Here is a 17,597-nt window from a genome sequence, read left to right as displayed (position 1 = left end):
TTTTCCCCTTTATCCCCGCCGGCGACCACCACCTTTTTATTTTGAAAAATAAACCCTAGAAAATCATTTTGGGGGTTTTTAATTTTATGCTTCTTGCTTGCAATTGATACTTGTTTTGGCTTTGATTATGTATATATGTGACGCTAGGGTGATTTAAAAGCAAATTGCATTTGATTTGGACTTGATTTGAGCATGTTTGAGAAAACTAGAGCCAAAAATTGAAGAGAGGTGGTGGTCGCCGACGGTGATAATGGAGGGAGGGTCGGCCGGCAGTGGAGGTAGGTCGCCGGAGGTGGGGTGGATCCGGGAAGCGGGTTCAGTGGGGGTGGGGGTTGCTGCCAAGGGTGGGGGAAGGGGAAGGGTGGTTGGTTGGTTGGTGGTTGGGGTGGTGGTTTATTTATATATATAAATTAAATCTAATTATTAAGGAATTTGATGGATTAGAGGTTAGTTAGAAGAAATGGGAGAAAATTAGAGATTCATTAAGTAAATTAGAGGTTAATTAAGTTAATAAGTTTTCTCTCGCAAAAATAATGGACGTGGTGGTTATTTTAAACAAAAAGGTTTTAAAAGTAGTGTTTTTTTTTTTTCTGCAAAATGATGCTTTTAAAAGGTTTTTTCTGAAAAATTTTCCTATATATGTTTTTTAAAACAAGCAACTAAATTTATACTCGATACACTAACGTTAATGAAATGGTACAAAGTATATATATTTTTTTTCCTATTTTAAGAATTTAAATAGTTAACCGTATTAGTGGTTCTCATAAGCGTATTGTAAGTGATAGTTTATTGATGCTAACTACTAAATACCATTAACAATTTCATTTAAATGTTTAAGAGTGTTGCCCACTGCAACTTCAAATCCAATTTATTATAGGGAGTGTGGTTATTATATAACCGTGCTTTAGCTAATATTTCTAATGCTGAAATTAAGGGTACAATTTACAAAAATGATTGAACTCATGGGCACCGTATAGAATATTTTATTTAGAAGGGCACAACGTAGAATTGGTAATAACTCAGGGGTACCACGTAGAAAAACCCTATTTTTTAATTTAAAAAAATAATTTAATTTTAACGAAAAAAAACAGTGTTTGTACATTGATATATAGTTTTTATTGTGGTTATTTTTTTTCTCTTTGGCATGAGTAATTTTTTTAAGGGTGGCTTTTTTTTTTTTACAGGAATAAGGGTAGTTATTTAGGAAAATATTTAATATTTAATTATAGCAGTTATGATTTTTTTTTTTTTAAAAAAAAACATTTTATTTTATTTTAGGGAGGAAAAAAAGAACAAATAAAGTGTTATAAAAAAAATTGTGAATAATTTTATTTTTAAAAAATGTGAATTGGAAATTTGGAAATTGAGAAGGGCATTTTGGAAAAAGTCAAATTTATTAACCAATAATGGTTATCGTAACATCAATTAAAATTAGTTTCCATATTTTTCGACCGTGTCTCATATTTGAATGTCAAACACCCTGATAATGCGGGCTTTCACATTCCACTTTCGAGAATAATATGGATGTAAAATATATAAAAGGAGCATATGGTGTAGACATCTTGTACCTAAACCTCAAAAATATAGGTTATGTTTTAAGTATAAAAGGATTGAAGATATAGAGTTACTTTTGTGTATGTGGACTATGAATTTTTTACCTGTTTTTTAAGATGGAATTGGAGTATAGTTATGCTACAAAGAAAAAATTGTAAAATGTTTGATGAATGTGGACTACGTGGAGTATAGTATAGCATATTTTCGTGGCTGACTAAGTTTTTATTTTATTTTTTTAAAAAAAAAACTAAAAAACCAAATAACTTTTAGTTATTATTTTTTTTGAAGATAAAACCAAGTGAAAATATGCTATGAAATGTTTTTTTTAAAAGAAAAAAAAACTCAGTGTGAGCAGATAAGATTTTTTTTTTTAAAAAAATGTGAATTTGTTTTAAAAAAAAGTAAATTAGCAAATTGAGAAGAGCATTTTGGGAAAACATAAATTTATCACCCAAGGTGTCTTTTCACTTTATATATTATTACAATAAATGTGTAATATTTATTAAAACACGGAGGGAGTAGGTAGGATTTCATAGTCAACCAAAACGGTAATATAATAGGAAAAATACGTAGTACTACAAATTTATACGGAGTAATAAAAAACGGATGAACGTAGATCTGCCTCTCTTTCTCTATCTGTCAGTTTTCCATTGAAGCGCACTCCACGATCTCCATTGAAGCGACTTCTGATCTTTCTATCCTCCATTGAAGCGACTTCTGATCTTTCTATCCTCCATTAAAGAAGCTTCCGAGGTAACATGTTGTTCTTTTTGTAATCATCGAACATCAATTTCACAATCTAGGGTTTATCGTTTATTCAATTGTCAGTATACTCAATTTAGGGTTCTTATATAGTCGATTATTGAACTATTTGTTAATAGTTATAATCACTAAGGCTCATAAAGATCGATTTTGTTCTTAGTAAAGAAATTTATGTATTTTTCGAGTCTAATTTGATATTTCAATCAAATTTGCCTTTAATCTTAGGATGGAACTATGAAATTGGACCTTTTCTCCCTTAAATTTGTGAATTTTCGAGCCTATCTTGACAATTTAATCAAATTTGGTATCAAAACTGTGTTGCAGAACCCTAAATGTTAGGATGGAACTATGAAATTGGACCATGGTTCTTGTTGTTTAGATTCTCTCCTTTCGCGTCTGAATTGTTTGATTTGAATTGTAATTTTTGTGGTTAAAGCTGCAATTTGCTAGCAAAATCAAGGTTTTAGTTATTTGTTTTAATGTTCTTTCTCTTCGGCTTATTATTTTTTTATTACTAGTTTTGTCCCAGATCAATCATGAGTGACGAGGGTGAGAAGACCTGTCCTCTTTGTGCCGAGGAGATGGATTTGACTGATCAGCAATTGAAGCCTTGCAGATGTGGCTATGAGGTTGAAATTTCTCCGTGATATTCTGATTGTGGCTTTATTTTGTTTTACAATGTAGTGTTCTTTGCTTCATCCAGATCAATTGATTATGGCTGTGTAGTTAAGGGATGATAATTAAAACTTGTTGATAGGCTGATAACTGTTAATGTCTTGTGTTCGTAGTTTTAAGAATTTGGGAATATTACAATATCTTGAATGTAAGACAATCTTTCTCAATGTTTAGTCGATCAAATGTTAGGCTATTGTGTGACCTGCATTATGCCAGTCCAAACCTTTTGCTTTAACCTAAATGGAAGTTTGGGGTTGTATTAATGTTTCTTTTTTGTGGCTTGTTAACTGTTATGATTGCATCATGCTTGGTTCTATGTGTGCAGTATGATTTTGTTTTGGTGGACTGGGGTTTTGTTAGGATTTGTTCTCTTTATCCTGGTAAGATTTTGGTAATTGTTCCATTAAGAGAGTGGGGCTGGTATGTTCAGTACTTTAGTTAGGTCAGGAAAGTTGATTAGGTCTGAGAAGTTGCATGCTCCATTTAGCATGGGATATGTGAAAGAGTGGTAGGACCTACCGATCTAATACAAACTAAGGATCTAACCATTTATGATTAAATTTTTGTTGTGCTTCAAATCCGGCCTTGCATCTTGATCCACGTCTTCTTGATAAGGGTTCATCTGCACTGCCTTGTTCTGACAAGGAAAGCAGTTATGTGTTGCTTCCCACTGAAAATCCAGCCCTAACCCTTGCCTTTTTTATTTTTTATTATTTTATATATTTAATAATTTTTTTTTTTTTTTTATTATTTATCATTATTTAAAGTTATATCTATTGCTTGTTAGCCTGTTAGTATTTGAGTTATTTTATTCATTGCAAACTTAATTTGGTTGTTTTGCATTTAAAAGCTTAGCTTTCTGCATGTTCTCGACTATAGAGGGTTAGTCAAAAGTATATGGTGAAGGGTGAACGTTGTTGTTGTGCATACTATTTTTTCATTTTTGATTAGTGTCAGCTGACTCTACCTGATAGTCAATGACAGTAATAATCTCTCTGTTTGTGTTGTACGATTTTTTTCTGTTAACAAGTTTTGAAGTTTGAACTTGTACTTTCCTGAAAACAAAAATTTAATCATTATGTAAACAGATGGCTGCAAATGTATTAATTTCTCTGTTCTTGTGTGCAGATTTGTGTGTGGTGTTGGCATCACATAATGGATATGGCTGAGAAGGATGAGTCAGAGGGACGGTGCCCTGCCTGTCGCACTGCATATGATAAAGACCGAATTGTTGGGATGGCTGCAGACTGTGAAAGGTTGTTTTACTGATTTATTATCTTATTGTATTTTGTTAGGCCATTGTTGTAATGGTTCATACTTCAAAATGAGCTGGTTTTTGGTTAACCTAAACCCGAAAAAGAAGGAAGAAAAGCATGTCACATACCAATTTTTTTCATGTATTATTTGCTGAATGTGTTTCTAATCAGGTTGGTGCAAGAAGTTAATATGGAAAAGAAACACAAGTCACATAAAGCAAAGGTTAAAACATCTGATAGCAGGAAGCAATTGAGCAGCGTTCGTGTTATTCAAAGAAATCTTGTTTACATAGTGGGGTTACCTCTTGAGCTTGCAGATGAAGATGTGAGTGCTTTGTTGATCCCCCTTTTATCCTCATATTCCTTTTGGTGCCAATTTTGGTAGTTAATTGTTTCAATATTTTGGGCAGCTTCTTCAACATAAAGACTATTTTGCCCAGTATGGCAAGGTTTTGAAGGTGTCTATATCCCGTACTTCAGCTGGCACCATTCAGCAGTTTGCAAACAATACTTGTAGTGTGTAAGTCGAGTTATTTGTCTATATAGTAATTATGTTATGTATTGTAGTTGTTCCCTTTTTTAAATTGTGTGCTATGAGGCTATTAGTCAATTAAAAAAGAACAGAGGAAGTAGACGGAATTGATTTTTGAAAGGAGCTTGAAAGTTCTTGAAAGTTGAACTTGTATTGTTCTCTAAAATCTAAAACATTTCAAGCTCTTAGAGCTTCTTGCATATCTGAGCAATGTCTGTCTTTGTCGTTTGAGCTTTGCTGTCGTAATATAGTTTGGGTTTAAGGATTCACTGAATTCTTATATCTTCAATGCTGAGATTGCTCGACTGCCCAAAGTTTTATTTATTTATTTAGGTTTTTATTGACCCATTGCAATGTATAAAATCTATCAGAAGGTATGACAAAAATGTGTTCTGCTGTTTATTTTTGGTTTTCAGATATATTACATACTCTAAAGAGGAGGAATCAATTCGTTGTATTCAGTCAGTGCATGGGTTCATTCTGGACGCTAGGCCTTTGAGGTGGGCTGAGCATGGAATCAAAACTTTCTTAGTGCTTGCTTTGTATTATTTTATATTACTTGCTTTAAAGACTAGACTTTTATATTACAGGGCATGCTTTGGAACCACAAAATACTGTCATGCATGGCTAAGAAATGTGGTATGATATCCGGGTGTTAGTTAATTCATATATATATATATATATATATATATATATATATATATATATATATATATATATATATATATAATCCTTGTTGACATTAAGTGTATTTCTTTTGTTACAGCCCTGCACCAACCCAGATTGTTTATACTTGCATGAGATTGGTTCACTAGAGGATAGCTTCACAAAAGATGAAATCATATCTGCTTACACAAGGTATTGATAAGTCCGCTTGCTTAAGATGTAGGTTTTTCATTGTTCTTTGACAAGAAGCTGTTGGTTTAAGGACATCCAAATTTGGCTATATGCTATATCAATTCTACCCCCTCTGTCACAATGTCACTATGCCACATTTTTATTTGTTGGATGATGCGTTACATAATTGGACTAACTGAACTTTTTGTATGATTACAGCCTATATCTGAAATGTGATTCTCATTCATGGATTTGCATCGGCTTTCTTTGCCTTTGCCTTTTGATATATTTTTTTCTTTTTTTTATTTTTTTTATTGAAAAAGAAAAAATCTGATTTCACCGCTCAGTATTATTGACTTGCCTTTCTTGGATTAGAGTTCAGGAAATCACTGGGGTTACCAATAATATGCAACGGCGTGCAGGGACTTTATTGCCTCCCCCAGCAGATGATTATTGCAATATTAGTTCTGCTGTAATTGAGAAGCCGTCTGTCAAAAATACTTTAACTGTAAGACTCTTTTCCTATACATTTCTTGATATATCAATATGGCTGTATATGGGCTTTCAGAGAGCTCATGTTGTTGTGCTATAATTTCTTTCATAATCTCTAATATTTTCCTTTCGGACGTGTTTAAGGAAGAGAATAAATGGACAAATTTATTTAAATATCCTAAGTGCCCGTTTCTCAACTCTTCCCTACATGTGATAAAGTTATTTTGATTAAACTGTCTGCATACCCTTTGTACTCTCTTAAAATGTGTGCCAAGGGCACATGTTGTGATTGTGAGAAAACGAGAAAAGTATAAGATTTCTGTAGCACAGGAGGTTCTTTAATAAGTAGATATTTGTTGGGGCTTGAATGTTGGCGTACGTTCAACATATTATTTACTACCTCCGTTACAGGTTATGTGCAACGATTTGACATAAAGCATAGAGGAAAAATGTCTAATCGTTGCACATAACCTGTGACGGAGGTAGTATATTTTTCTCGTGACAACTGAATTGGTCCTTGTTAACTTACAAGTTTTTTTGTTTTGTTTTTATTTATTTTTCCTGTTTTCACTTTTGTTTTACAGACATTCTTATGGAAATTTTATGTTTTCACTATTTATTGGTAGTATGTATGCGTATATGCATTACAAGTGGTGGTTTTAGGTCATATTTTTCGTTTCCTAGTTATTTGGAAGATGATGACCTCCATTGATGGGCATTTGTCTCTGTTACACGAACTTAGGTACATATTAGGTTGTTCGTTATTGGCAGTATGGGTGTGCATCCAAGTGTTTTGTTTGTCAATTCAAGGCAATATCTTTTTAAAACACATATGTTATGAGCTTTATTCAACTTTAAAATTGAATGGTGATGGAAATATATAGTAATCAAATACTCCCTCCGTTATTTTGTTCTACTCACTTTCCATTCTAGGTCGCTATTTTTTGTTCTACTCACTTTGCTATTCTATTTTTGACACTCTTTTCACCATCTTGCCCCTTCAACCTCACAATAATCACCTTTCCATAATCTCTCTCTTACTATGTTCACCATTTTCTTACACAAATCCACCTTTTAAATTGAGCATCTATAGTAAGTTAGTAACTGGGTGGAAGATAAAAGAATGGAGGGATTATGTTCATACATTGTGATATGAATATTTAAATAATTACCTAAATCTATTCTCACTTGTAATGACTAAAATATATGATTGATGTTTGGATTTAGGGAATTTAAGTGCAAATCAAAATGTAAAGTTTTCCCCTGCACTCATTTACGTATTGACACGTACACACAATCAAAGCTTAACATACTATTTACAGCTCAATGTGAAATAAATGATGTTACAAGCACTAAACTTTTCATTGCCCATGTCATGCTAGTCTGTTAAGTACATGAGGACCTTTTATGTATCAAGGCAACTTTTAGCATGTGATTTTGCTTTAGTGTGAGAGATGGTTCTTCAGTTCCCCTTTTCTTTAAGCCTATAAGGGCTTGTAATATATGCAAGTTTTGAATTAGTTATTTTTTGGAAACTAGAAGTCTACAACCTTCTGTTGTTAGATTTTTAAAATTAAAATCAACATCAATTAATGATAACCATTATAGCACCTTAGTGTATCCACCAAGTACATACTGCACTCATTTCAATATTTGGTTAAATGGAGGTGAAATAATTTAGGACCATGTGATCTTATGAGAGTAAGTTGATGAGAGCACGTCTAGAAAAGAATTGTTGCATTCTTTAAGGAACATCTCTGCATACTGCATACTGTTAGGGATTGAGTACATTTGTGTACTAGATCGAAATTTGAACTGATTTTGTTGGAATTTCCTGAGTGGCAATTTTGGTTCAGTAATTGACCAGCATTCTTTTTGGGGGTAAGATCAAGAGCTAAACTGGCATTGACACCGTACACTCGTACAGGCTTAAAGGTTTTTGATGGAATTTCTTGGGGGATAGTTGACATAATTTTGGTGCATTAACTGGCTAAATGGCTAATATTCATTTGAGGTGTCCATGGAGGTAATCGACATTCTTTAGGCGCGTTAATTTACCAGCATTTTTTTTGGGGTAGAACTTACAAATAAACTGGCAATATACTCTGAACTGAAGGGTAAATGTTGTTATTTAGGTGCGGTAACTGGGTTCCATGGTTGATTACATCCCATTTGTTTCTCCTTGAGCTTTTATATCCTCTATTAATTGTTTGTTTGCTATGGAGAAAGAAGGAATAAAGGAATTTAAAGTGAGAACATGCTGAATTTTGGCAAAATAGGTTTCCGTTGACTCTGGTGGCTGGAACTCATTTTTTCTTTTTCTGTAAAGATTTGGTCTGGATTCTTGATGAGTAATAGTTACTTTGTATTATTTAGGCATGACAAGCTTTATACACCTGGTTGATGCAAGGAATCAATATTAGGGGAAGGGTATGTTAGTCATAGCCTATTAATAGTAGCTTGGGAAATAAGATAGAGTTTGTTATGAGAGTTTTTCTATATAGGCCTCATTAGGAGGAATAATGATCATGTTGAATATTGTTGAGAAGTCTGTTATTGACTTGTTTGAGAGCACCTTCCTCTCGAAAGAAGGCATTGTATTGTTGAACAATCAGTTTGATAATACAACTTATCCTTCTTAGCTATCCTTTTCTATCTAATTAGCTTGCTTACTTAGTGTTTGGGAGCTAATTCCTAGCAAATGGTATCAGAGCAGTTCTGTCCCGGTAGATTCAGCCTCTGAAAGTCTGTTTTCAGCCATTTAAAAAAAAAATGAGAATGAAGGTTGTCGAAGCTCCGATTTGGTCACATTCACTTGAGCAATTCTCCGAAAGGATGGAGGAACCCACGACAAGAATTGTTGATAACCTTCAAAAAAATCTGGAGAAGATATTTGAAGAAGCATTTTCTTGAATTAGAGTGGAGCTAAGTCTGATTCGAGAAGGGCTCGAGGAGGAAGAAAGTGAACTCAGTGATGAGAAGCAGTCAACCACCACTGACCTTCCAAGCGGTGATGTAGAAATCATGATGGAGGAGACAGCCGATTTGGAGATGGGCAACTGTGAACAATACTTTTGCTCTGCTGCCGATGGCCTATTTGGTGGTTGTTGCAGTGGTGCGGTTGTGGTGATGTCAGTTGGAGGACCGGAGAGATCGGAAGTTCGGTTTAAGGATGCTAAGACAAGTAGATTTGGACATTCTCGGAGTGAATTTGTGTTTGGTAGCAGTGGTGGTGGTGATTTTTTGGGTGGCTCTGAAAAAATTGACGGTGAAATAGGTTGCGGAGTTGAGCGTTTTGCAAGGGAACTAAAATATGGGGGAAGGCTTGGCGATTTCGAGGATGGGTTTACAGGTGGAGGTCCAAGGGAAATTGTCGGCGAGCTGGGTGGTGGATATTTTGGGCGAGCTGGTATTTTTCACCGTGATTTTGAGGGAGTTATGGCTGGAGAACTCGAGCGTGGAGGTAAGACCACCGCTAGTGGTGGCCTGAACAGGGAAGGTGTCTTCGTGAGGGGCGGGTCTGGAGCAAGCGGCTCTGGCCGGGCCGTTGGTTCGCAAGAGAAGACGGTGGAACGATCAATTCGTCTCCCTCGATGATTGGAGGACGGGATGGTGATTTTTCTAGTGGTTTTACCGGTGGTGGGATAATGTTCGGAGGTGGACTGGGCTTTTTTACCGGCGGTGAAACTGATGGTGGGAAGTTTCAATGGAGGTGGTTTCCAGAAGTACCCAGAAAGAGAAGTTAATGGGAGATGCCTTGATGATTCATGTGCTAGCTTGGAGGGGAAGATAGTAGAAGGTACTAGTAAGGGTATAATAGCTTGGAGAGGAAGATAGTAGAAGGTACTAGTAAGGGTATAATAGTAATACTTCTTGAAGATATTGCAAGTGATTTCAGCATGAGGTCACATGCTCCAAACAACACAGACTGCCATAGTAGGTATCGAATGGGCTTTCTCATTTTCAGCCCAACCTATCATATTTTGTGGTGACTTACAAATTAGACTCTTCAGGTCTTGGGCTTGTTAGTTTTAGGCCCATCCATCTAACATCAGTTTTAAAATCAAAAGTCATCAACAAAAAATGTTCATTGCAATTCCCCTATCCACAACCAACTAATCCCAAGTCAACGAAGACCAACTCTATCCAAAATTCAATGACCTCTCATGACATGCTGGAGCATTATTCAGATTTATTTGTCACCAGTGACCATTGTTGCCAAGGCCGGGAATCGATGTCCGACTATTATCCACCTTGAGGACAAGGGGAAAGTTTGAGCGGCGGGTAATGCAAGGAATCAATATTAGGGGAAGGGTATGTTAGTAATAGCCTATTAATAGCAGTGGCGGAGCCAGAAATTTTAAATCGGGGGGATGGATGGACATTACATAGTTTGACAAAAATTATTCGGAAAAAAAAACACCAATACTTAAATACACCGAGTGTTCAATAATTAATGTGTACAACTCAAAAAATTCACAATACAGAGTACTTAATAAAAATTCAACATCATATATCAATTTTTCATCCAAAATTAATCGCTTATGAGTTCGGAATTTTTAATAAATTCGAACTTTATATAATATAGGTTATTAAATGCAATAGTTATAATGTATAATTTTGTATGACAAACTTAATTTAGTGGGTTTTGTTCATGCAATATCATAATTAAAATTATTATTTAAATATATATACTTAGTATATATTAATTAAAAAAATTGAAAGGAATACTTCTTAATTAAACATTATAAAGAATAAAAGTGAATGGAAAATACTCCACTAAAGTTCAATGACAATAGATTTAGGGGCTCCGTTCATGCAATATTACAATTAAACTTATGTAAATAAATTCGTATTGGTTAATAAATATAATGGAAGGATTCTTCAAAAAAAAAAAAAAAAAAAGGAAATATTACAACAACAAGGTTCGAACCTTGGTATCTTGTAAAAAATTCAACTCTACTCACCACCACACCATCCACTTTGTATCCTAAATTAATCCACACAATAATATATATATAGCTGCTTGTTTTTTTTGGGAAGTGGGGGGACAACTGCCCCCCCTTGTACCCCTCTGGCTCCGCCAGTGATTAATAATAGCTTGGGAAATAAGATAGAGTTTGTTATGAGAGTTTTTCTATATATAGGCCTCATTAGGAGGAATAATGATCATGTTGAATATTGTTGAGAAATCTGTTATTGACTTGTTGGAGAGCACCTTCCTCTCGAAAGAAGGCATTGTATTGTTGAACAATCAGTTTGATTATACAACTTATCCCTCTTAGCTATCCTCTTCTATCTAATTAGCTTGCTTACTTACTGTTTGGGAGCTAATTCCTAGCAGTTGATTTGGTATCATCGCATGTGCTTATTTTGCAATGCTTGTGTTATCTATTGAAGTGTTATTTATATATGCCGATGAGAGTTGATGAGTTTTGAGGGCCCAAAAGTTGAGAAAAAAGGAGAATAGTCTTGTTTTAATCTTTGAGAACTGAGAAGTGTGCGTTCTTTGTTGGGGATGACTCCTTTTATCCCAAATTAAATACAAGCTGACTCTCTTGCTTAAATAAATGTTTGATTATTGATACGTAAAATTATAAAAATTTGATATTGTTAAAAATATACTCTGAAGGTTAGTATAAATATCTCAAAAGTTAGTTTAGTGATTACGTTAAAATAGAATTATGTTGTGAAAATTATATGGTCAAGGTTAGTATGTAGAGGATTTGAGAGGAACATCCTGGTAAAACTTGTTAACTGCATAGTTGGGAGAGAATGAAACTTCCCAAATGCTTAAATATCTTCAGCATCTTCTTTTAGTTTTAGTTCAATCAAATGGTAATCTTCTTCATGCTTTTATTTCTATCTCAAAATTTTAGTTTATTACAATTGACAACTGCCAATTATGATGTATTTAGACCATTAAAATTCTGGCCCGACCCAAGCAAAAATGAACTAACATTTAGAAATCCAATTAGACGGTACATCAGAAATTCACTTCAATCCTGCAAATCTAGTTAGTCCAACTTGAAACCTACCTAAACTGTTTAAAATAACTTTAACCTTAAAATTCAACCTGATTTGTGCGGGGCCAAATCAGTGTAATATAAGGGATGATCTTCAAAGCCAACCAAAATGAAGAAATAAGTGACAGTTATAACATTTATATATTACGTGTATGTTCATGTCTTCTGCTTAGTTTGGATAATTATTTACTGCATATGTAAAATGTTGGCTACACGTATACCATATTAGATATTTGGGTTGAGATTTTGACATTTGTTAAAGAGTATGGTGGCCCCCTTTTCTCATTTACATGATTAAATGCAGTCTACAATTGATTTTGCTGATTGTGGTAATAGATTCTAATCGCGGTTGTTTGGTTACAGAATTCAGCAAGCAATTCAAAAGGTTCACCCCCAAATAGTAGTTCGGGTAGATCTGGTGCCCTGCCGCCAGCAGCATCATGGTATGTTTCTTTCTTGTCCTTTTATCACTGTCTGTTCATTGTTTTAAATTTCTGTTTTTTTTTTTATCAGGGGAGCACGCGTTTCCAATTGCAATATTCCTTCTGTAAGCTTGGCTAGCTCTAATGGATCAACCAAGCAGAAGGCTGAGACAGTTCATGAGCCGCCAGTGCTTGCAACAATTGTTTCTAACTTCATTCCCAGTGATATTGGAAAGAAGCAAATGTCAAATGAAGACATAAATGCAAATCAAACTAAAAGTAAAATGGAAAATCCAGAAATGGCGAAGAAGCATGCTGGTAATAGTTCTCAGAGAAATGTTTCAGAGGTCTCTTCTGCACTTTTAGTTGCTTCAGCTGGAAAGTCAGTAAACCAGTCATCTTGTTCCCCAGCAATTAGTAGTGATGTAGAAGGTGGTGAACAGCTTTTAAGTACAAATTCTTTAGATGGACAACCTTGCTCTTCTGGCAAAGACAAGGGGAATTGCTCTGTTATGGACGGAAAAATTCAGAAACTATGCTCTGATCTATCATCTTTAAGCACTGACAAACAGCTTAATAGTGAACATTCTGAGGCTGACAGACCTAATGGTTTGAGTCTGAATAATTTCTTATCCCCTAAGAATCAAGGCTTACAGTGGCATGAGTCTGAGAGACTTCAGGAACATTCATCTTCTACTACTGCTACTACTACTTATTCTTTGACTGCTGTAAAAGAAGCATCTGATGTAAGATCAGATATGCAAGCTTCGGTATTACATAATATGTCTTCAGAGACAGAAGACGACTTCAATAATCAAAGACTTCGGGATGCTATAGTCATAAATCAAGCAGTGATTCCCACATCATCTCCGCTTCATCTTTTGAGTCATCTAAGGGCTCCTTTACAGTCGCATGGTGGTGCTGAATGTGCAGAAAATTATACTGCTGCCTCATCTATTGTAAATAGATTAACTGATGAATGTTTGACAACAAATGTATCTAGTTCATCTGTTGCTTCTAACGGATTCTTGGACTGTTTTGTCAGCCATACTCCAGAACAGGATAGTTCTTTGTTTTTTAGAGGTCTGCAAGGGAGTCATATGGGAAGATTTGACGGTGAGCTTCCTTTTGTCGAGTCACAGCCTGCTCTGGATATGGGAGAGAACAACATCATATCAAATATTCTTTCCTTAGATCTTGATTCTTGGGATGATTCTTTGACATCCCCACAAAATTTGGCCAAGCTATTGAGTGAAACTGAAAAACCAGAGGGTACGGTAAACATTGCTGGTTCCTTCAAAGGTCAATATAGCAATCAATCCAGATTTTCTTTTGCAAGGCAGGAGGACTCCAGAAATCATTTATTAGACATGGAGCCTTCGCTTGGCAATATTGGCCAGGCAGCAAAGAATCCCCCTTTTGGACAGGAATTTCATGGGATTAGAGATCCTTATTTTGATAGAATGGGCAATGGTTTTGGATTTCCTCATTGGAATATTGACCTGTCGGACAATTTAACAAGTGGCCATTCCATTTTTCCTACCAATAAACTTTCTCGTGAGTGCCTATTTTGTTTTTCCTTTCCTGTTTTTTTTTTTTTTTATTTTTTTTTTCCAAGAAACTAGGAAAATATAGGGTTTTTTTACCATATTAAGTTTGTCAATGTTTCCCCATTTGTAATGCTTTAATGGTTGTTTTCTAATATTAACTGACGTAGGCTCTCTATCTGAATTCAGTCTCTAGATCTCAGATTTCAGCTCCACCTGGTTTCTCTGCACCAAGTAGGCCACCGCCGCCTCCAGGTTTTTCTTCGCATGAAAGAAGTGATCAGACTTATGACTTAATGAAGTCTGGTTTGTTACTATACTCCTCCTGATTGTCTTTCCTCTTGATATTTTGAATCTTTTTGGCAATTGGAAGAATTTAATTTTGGATCTCTTACAGGAAACCACGTGATAGACACTCCTTCGTTCTGCAGAAACCCTTATCAGACACCACCAAGTGGAAATAAAAGCCTTGCTAATGATATTGAATTTATAGACCCTGCGATTTTGGCTGTCGGTAAAGGGAGGCTCCCAGGTGGGATCAATAACTCCTCTATAGACATGAGGTCAAATTACCCTGTACAGCCGTCTGCATTTGAAAATGATTCAAGACTTCAATTACTTATGCAAAGATCTCTTTCACCCCATCAGAACCTCAGATATACTGACGTTAGGGATAATTTCTCTCCACCAAATGACGCATATGGCTTTTCCTCTCGATATATGGACCAGTCTCAAGTTAGTAATCATGTCCCCTTTTCACAATTTTCACTCCAGCAACCGCCTAGAAATACTGCAGTCTCAAATGGCCATTGGGATAATTGGAGTGAGCTTCAAAGTGGAAATGATATTGGTATAGCAGAGCTCCTTAGGAATGAGAGACTGGGTAACAAATTCTATGGTGGTTATGAAGATGCTAAGTTTCGAATGACCAATTCAGGAGATATATACAACAGGAGTTTTGGGATGTGATTATCATCCTAATTCTTATGGCCTGAGTGGCAATTCAGGTAGATGGAGATGCATAAGTGCCCTGTAACAGAGGATAGCCTTCTACACTTGGGTGCAGGGTGTCTATTTTTTTTTTACTAGTCTCTTTTGGGCAGCTTGACAGAGGAACAGAATTTTTGAAGCTGGTAATTGGAGCCTACAGCTGATGATGATATGGGATAGGAGGTGCAACAAATTGATGACTACTTGCTGTATTATTGAGATTGGTTTATGTGATTGTGTGACATGGATTCCGACTGGTGCTATCTTTATTTTTAGTGATTATATATAGTTGGAATCGTGTTAGATTTGGCATTAAAGTGCACATGCTTGTGCTAAAAGTGGAAGAGGATCCTTCTAAGCAACAGGTGATTTATGTGTTCTTTTCAATATTATGGGAAATTAATTATGTTTATTTTCCTGTTTCTAGGTTTGTCTTTCCAAAATATTATATGTAATCAGTTCTGAATTTGTTTGAATAGATAATTGGCATCTGTTCTGCTGCTGTGCTTTTTCTCTGTTTCAGTCAATGTTTTATTGTCTTCTATTACTGGTATTGCTTGTCTGCTTGTGTGTTTAATTGCCATGTTCAGAGGCTGATATGAATATGTTGTTACACTTTAGACATGATATTGCTTGGTGGTTTTGTAGTGGGAATAATTTAATACAAAGCACCATTTTGGATAATGAAAACTTATTGTGTTATCTTTTATTTCAGGTTTAAGGTTGCTTGAGGGTGGGACACAAGCTATATAGATTGTACTGTCTGGCCCTTTATGAGATCATCCGCTCGGCTGTCTGCTCCTGCTCAGATTAATGCTCCCAAATTCTGCGAGTGAGATGGAAATACAAATTTTTTGCACTCGGTAATGCATTAATTCTAATGGGTTAGTGCTGTTCATAATATGGTATATACTTTAATTAGCTTTATTCTAGTCTGTGAGCTCCCCCCCCCCCCCCCCCCCCCCTCCTCCCTCTTTTTTTTTTTCTTTGGGTGTTTTTGTGATACTGAATTGTCAAATGTGATTTAAAAGAACCTATGCTCATCAATTTTGACTTTATCTGCATGCTGCTGCCTTGTGTGTAATTGATGAATTGTCCTCAACAAAGTTGTGGAAATGCCAAGCTGATGTTGTGGATTTGGAGATTGTCACCAGAGAATACCTTTTTTCTACCCAATTTGTCTCACTTCATCATAAAGTGGGTTAATTGAGGCCTTTCATAGTAGTTGGTGCTAACACAATTTACATCATGAGTCAATAAGATCAACGGTTTATGCATGATGGGATGATATTAGCTCTGAAGCTTTGAATGTAGGTTTGAATTTTTATACGAAGTATAAATTATTAAATGAAAATCCATGATGTCCTATTTTGTATGGTGTGATTTATGCTGTCTCATGAAATGATATGTTTTAAGAATTTATTAGTGGTTTATTATCTACCTTGTGAAAACATGGGAAATTTTGAAATGAACGTTTTTATCATGATCAATTTGATTTCTAATTAGAGTTATGGCTGATTAGCCAGATTGTATATAGAAAATTGCAACCTTTTCTGTAAGATATAGCACCTGTTTGTAGACCTATCTGATCACTACAAATTTTAATGGCTGTTTGGTGTGATAAAATTCCCGAGGTTTATGTAATTATTGTATTCTTTTGGGGATATAACTCTAAATTGCAGAGTATTGAGCAAAAACAGCACAAACAGCCGAAGGTAACAAGCAGTGGTGGTACAGAAGTAGCATGTTAAGTAACTAAATATCTTGATTTTGGACTAGTTTAAAACTCTAGGTGACAGGTGATATTTACTATTAACAGGCAAACTATGAAAATAATGGTGATGCAGATTAGGCTGCGCGTTTCATAATCCCAAGTTTAATGTTGTTACTCCTCCCTACTTTTTGTCTTGATTATAGTTAAGGCCGGTTAAGGGTGATATGGTAAATACGAAATGTTGATAAGTATGACTCAAAGTCAGCTACTATTGATGTTTGTTAAATGGTCTTATATGTTGATTGATCTTATGTAAAGGCCTATATCTTACACTTACCTAGGGATGACTTGCAACGGCTAATCAAATTGAATGTTTTCGGTTTTCCCCTTATTCTCCTTTCTGTCTTCATTTGACCTGTAAGGAAGAACGATTCAAGTGTTGGTGTTTTGAATTCATTTGCTGATTCTAAGGCAATTTAACTGATAGCTTGGTGATTTATGTCCTTTTGACAAATTATCTTGCAGTTATTTATGAAAACTAGTACTGTATTATGTAAGTTGCAGAATAGTATCCTAATCAACAAAATATAATCTTCCAACAAAATATTATCTTTTATATTCCCTATTATCTTATCAATATCCCCCTCTGGTCGTAGCGTAGAGCATAAAGATTTGGAACGCCCACCTTTCTAAGTAAAAACTCAAACCGAGTCTTTTCCCAAGTGCTTAGTAAAAATGTTTGCTAATTGCACCTTCTTAGGCACATACGGGGAAATTAAACCATCCTTGA

At 35.2% G+C, this 17,597-nt stretch overlaps 1 protein-coding gene across 5 annotated transcripts; it reads left to right on the top strand.

Moving 5' to 3' along the window:
* Positions 1 to 2,136: 2,136 nt before the first annotated feature.
* On the top strand, positions 2,137 to 16,243 carry LOC110701601. Of its 5 annotated transcripts, none has more exons than XM_021879233.1 (15): positions 2,137 to 2,307; positions 2,835 to 2,945; positions 4,120 to 4,247; positions 4,419 to 4,572; positions 4,658 to 4,767; positions 5,196 to 5,279; positions 5,370 to 5,418; positions 5,546 to 5,637; positions 5,992 to 6,124; positions 12,498 to 12,577; positions 12,648 to 14,113; positions 14,293 to 14,409; positions 14,501 to 15,458; positions 15,809 to 15,956; positions 16,201 to 16,243. In XM_021879233.1, exons 2-13 carry the CDS (start codon positions 2,853 to 2,855, stop codon positions 15,070 to 15,072), a joined length of 3,078 nt encoding a protein of 1,025 aa, XP_021734925.1. In that variant the 5' UTR covers positions 2,137 to 2,307; positions 2,835 to 2,852; the 3' UTR covers positions 15,073 to 15,458; positions 15,809 to 15,956; positions 16,201 to 16,243. The 5 variants fall into 5 exon arrangements, with proteins under 5 accessions (XP_021734925.1, XP_021734923.1, XP_021734922.1 ...); XM_021879231.1 differs by having other exon boundaries at positions 15,809 to 15,977; XM_021879230.1 differs by having other exon boundaries at positions 15,809 to 15,998.
* Positions 16,244 to 17,597: the final 1,354 nt, after the last annotated feature.

Source organism: Chenopodium quinoa, unplaced genomic scaffold (genome assembly GCF_001683475.1).
Source record: "Chenopodium quinoa cultivar QQ74 unplaced genomic scaffold, ASM168347v1, whole genome shotgun sequence".
Taxonomy (NCBI): Eukaryota; Viridiplantae; Streptophyta; class Magnoliopsida; order Caryophyllales; family Amaranthaceae; genus Chenopodium; species Chenopodium quinoa.
Note: the sequence above shows the minus strand (reverse complement) of the source record. Positions and strands in the feature narration are given on the sequence as shown.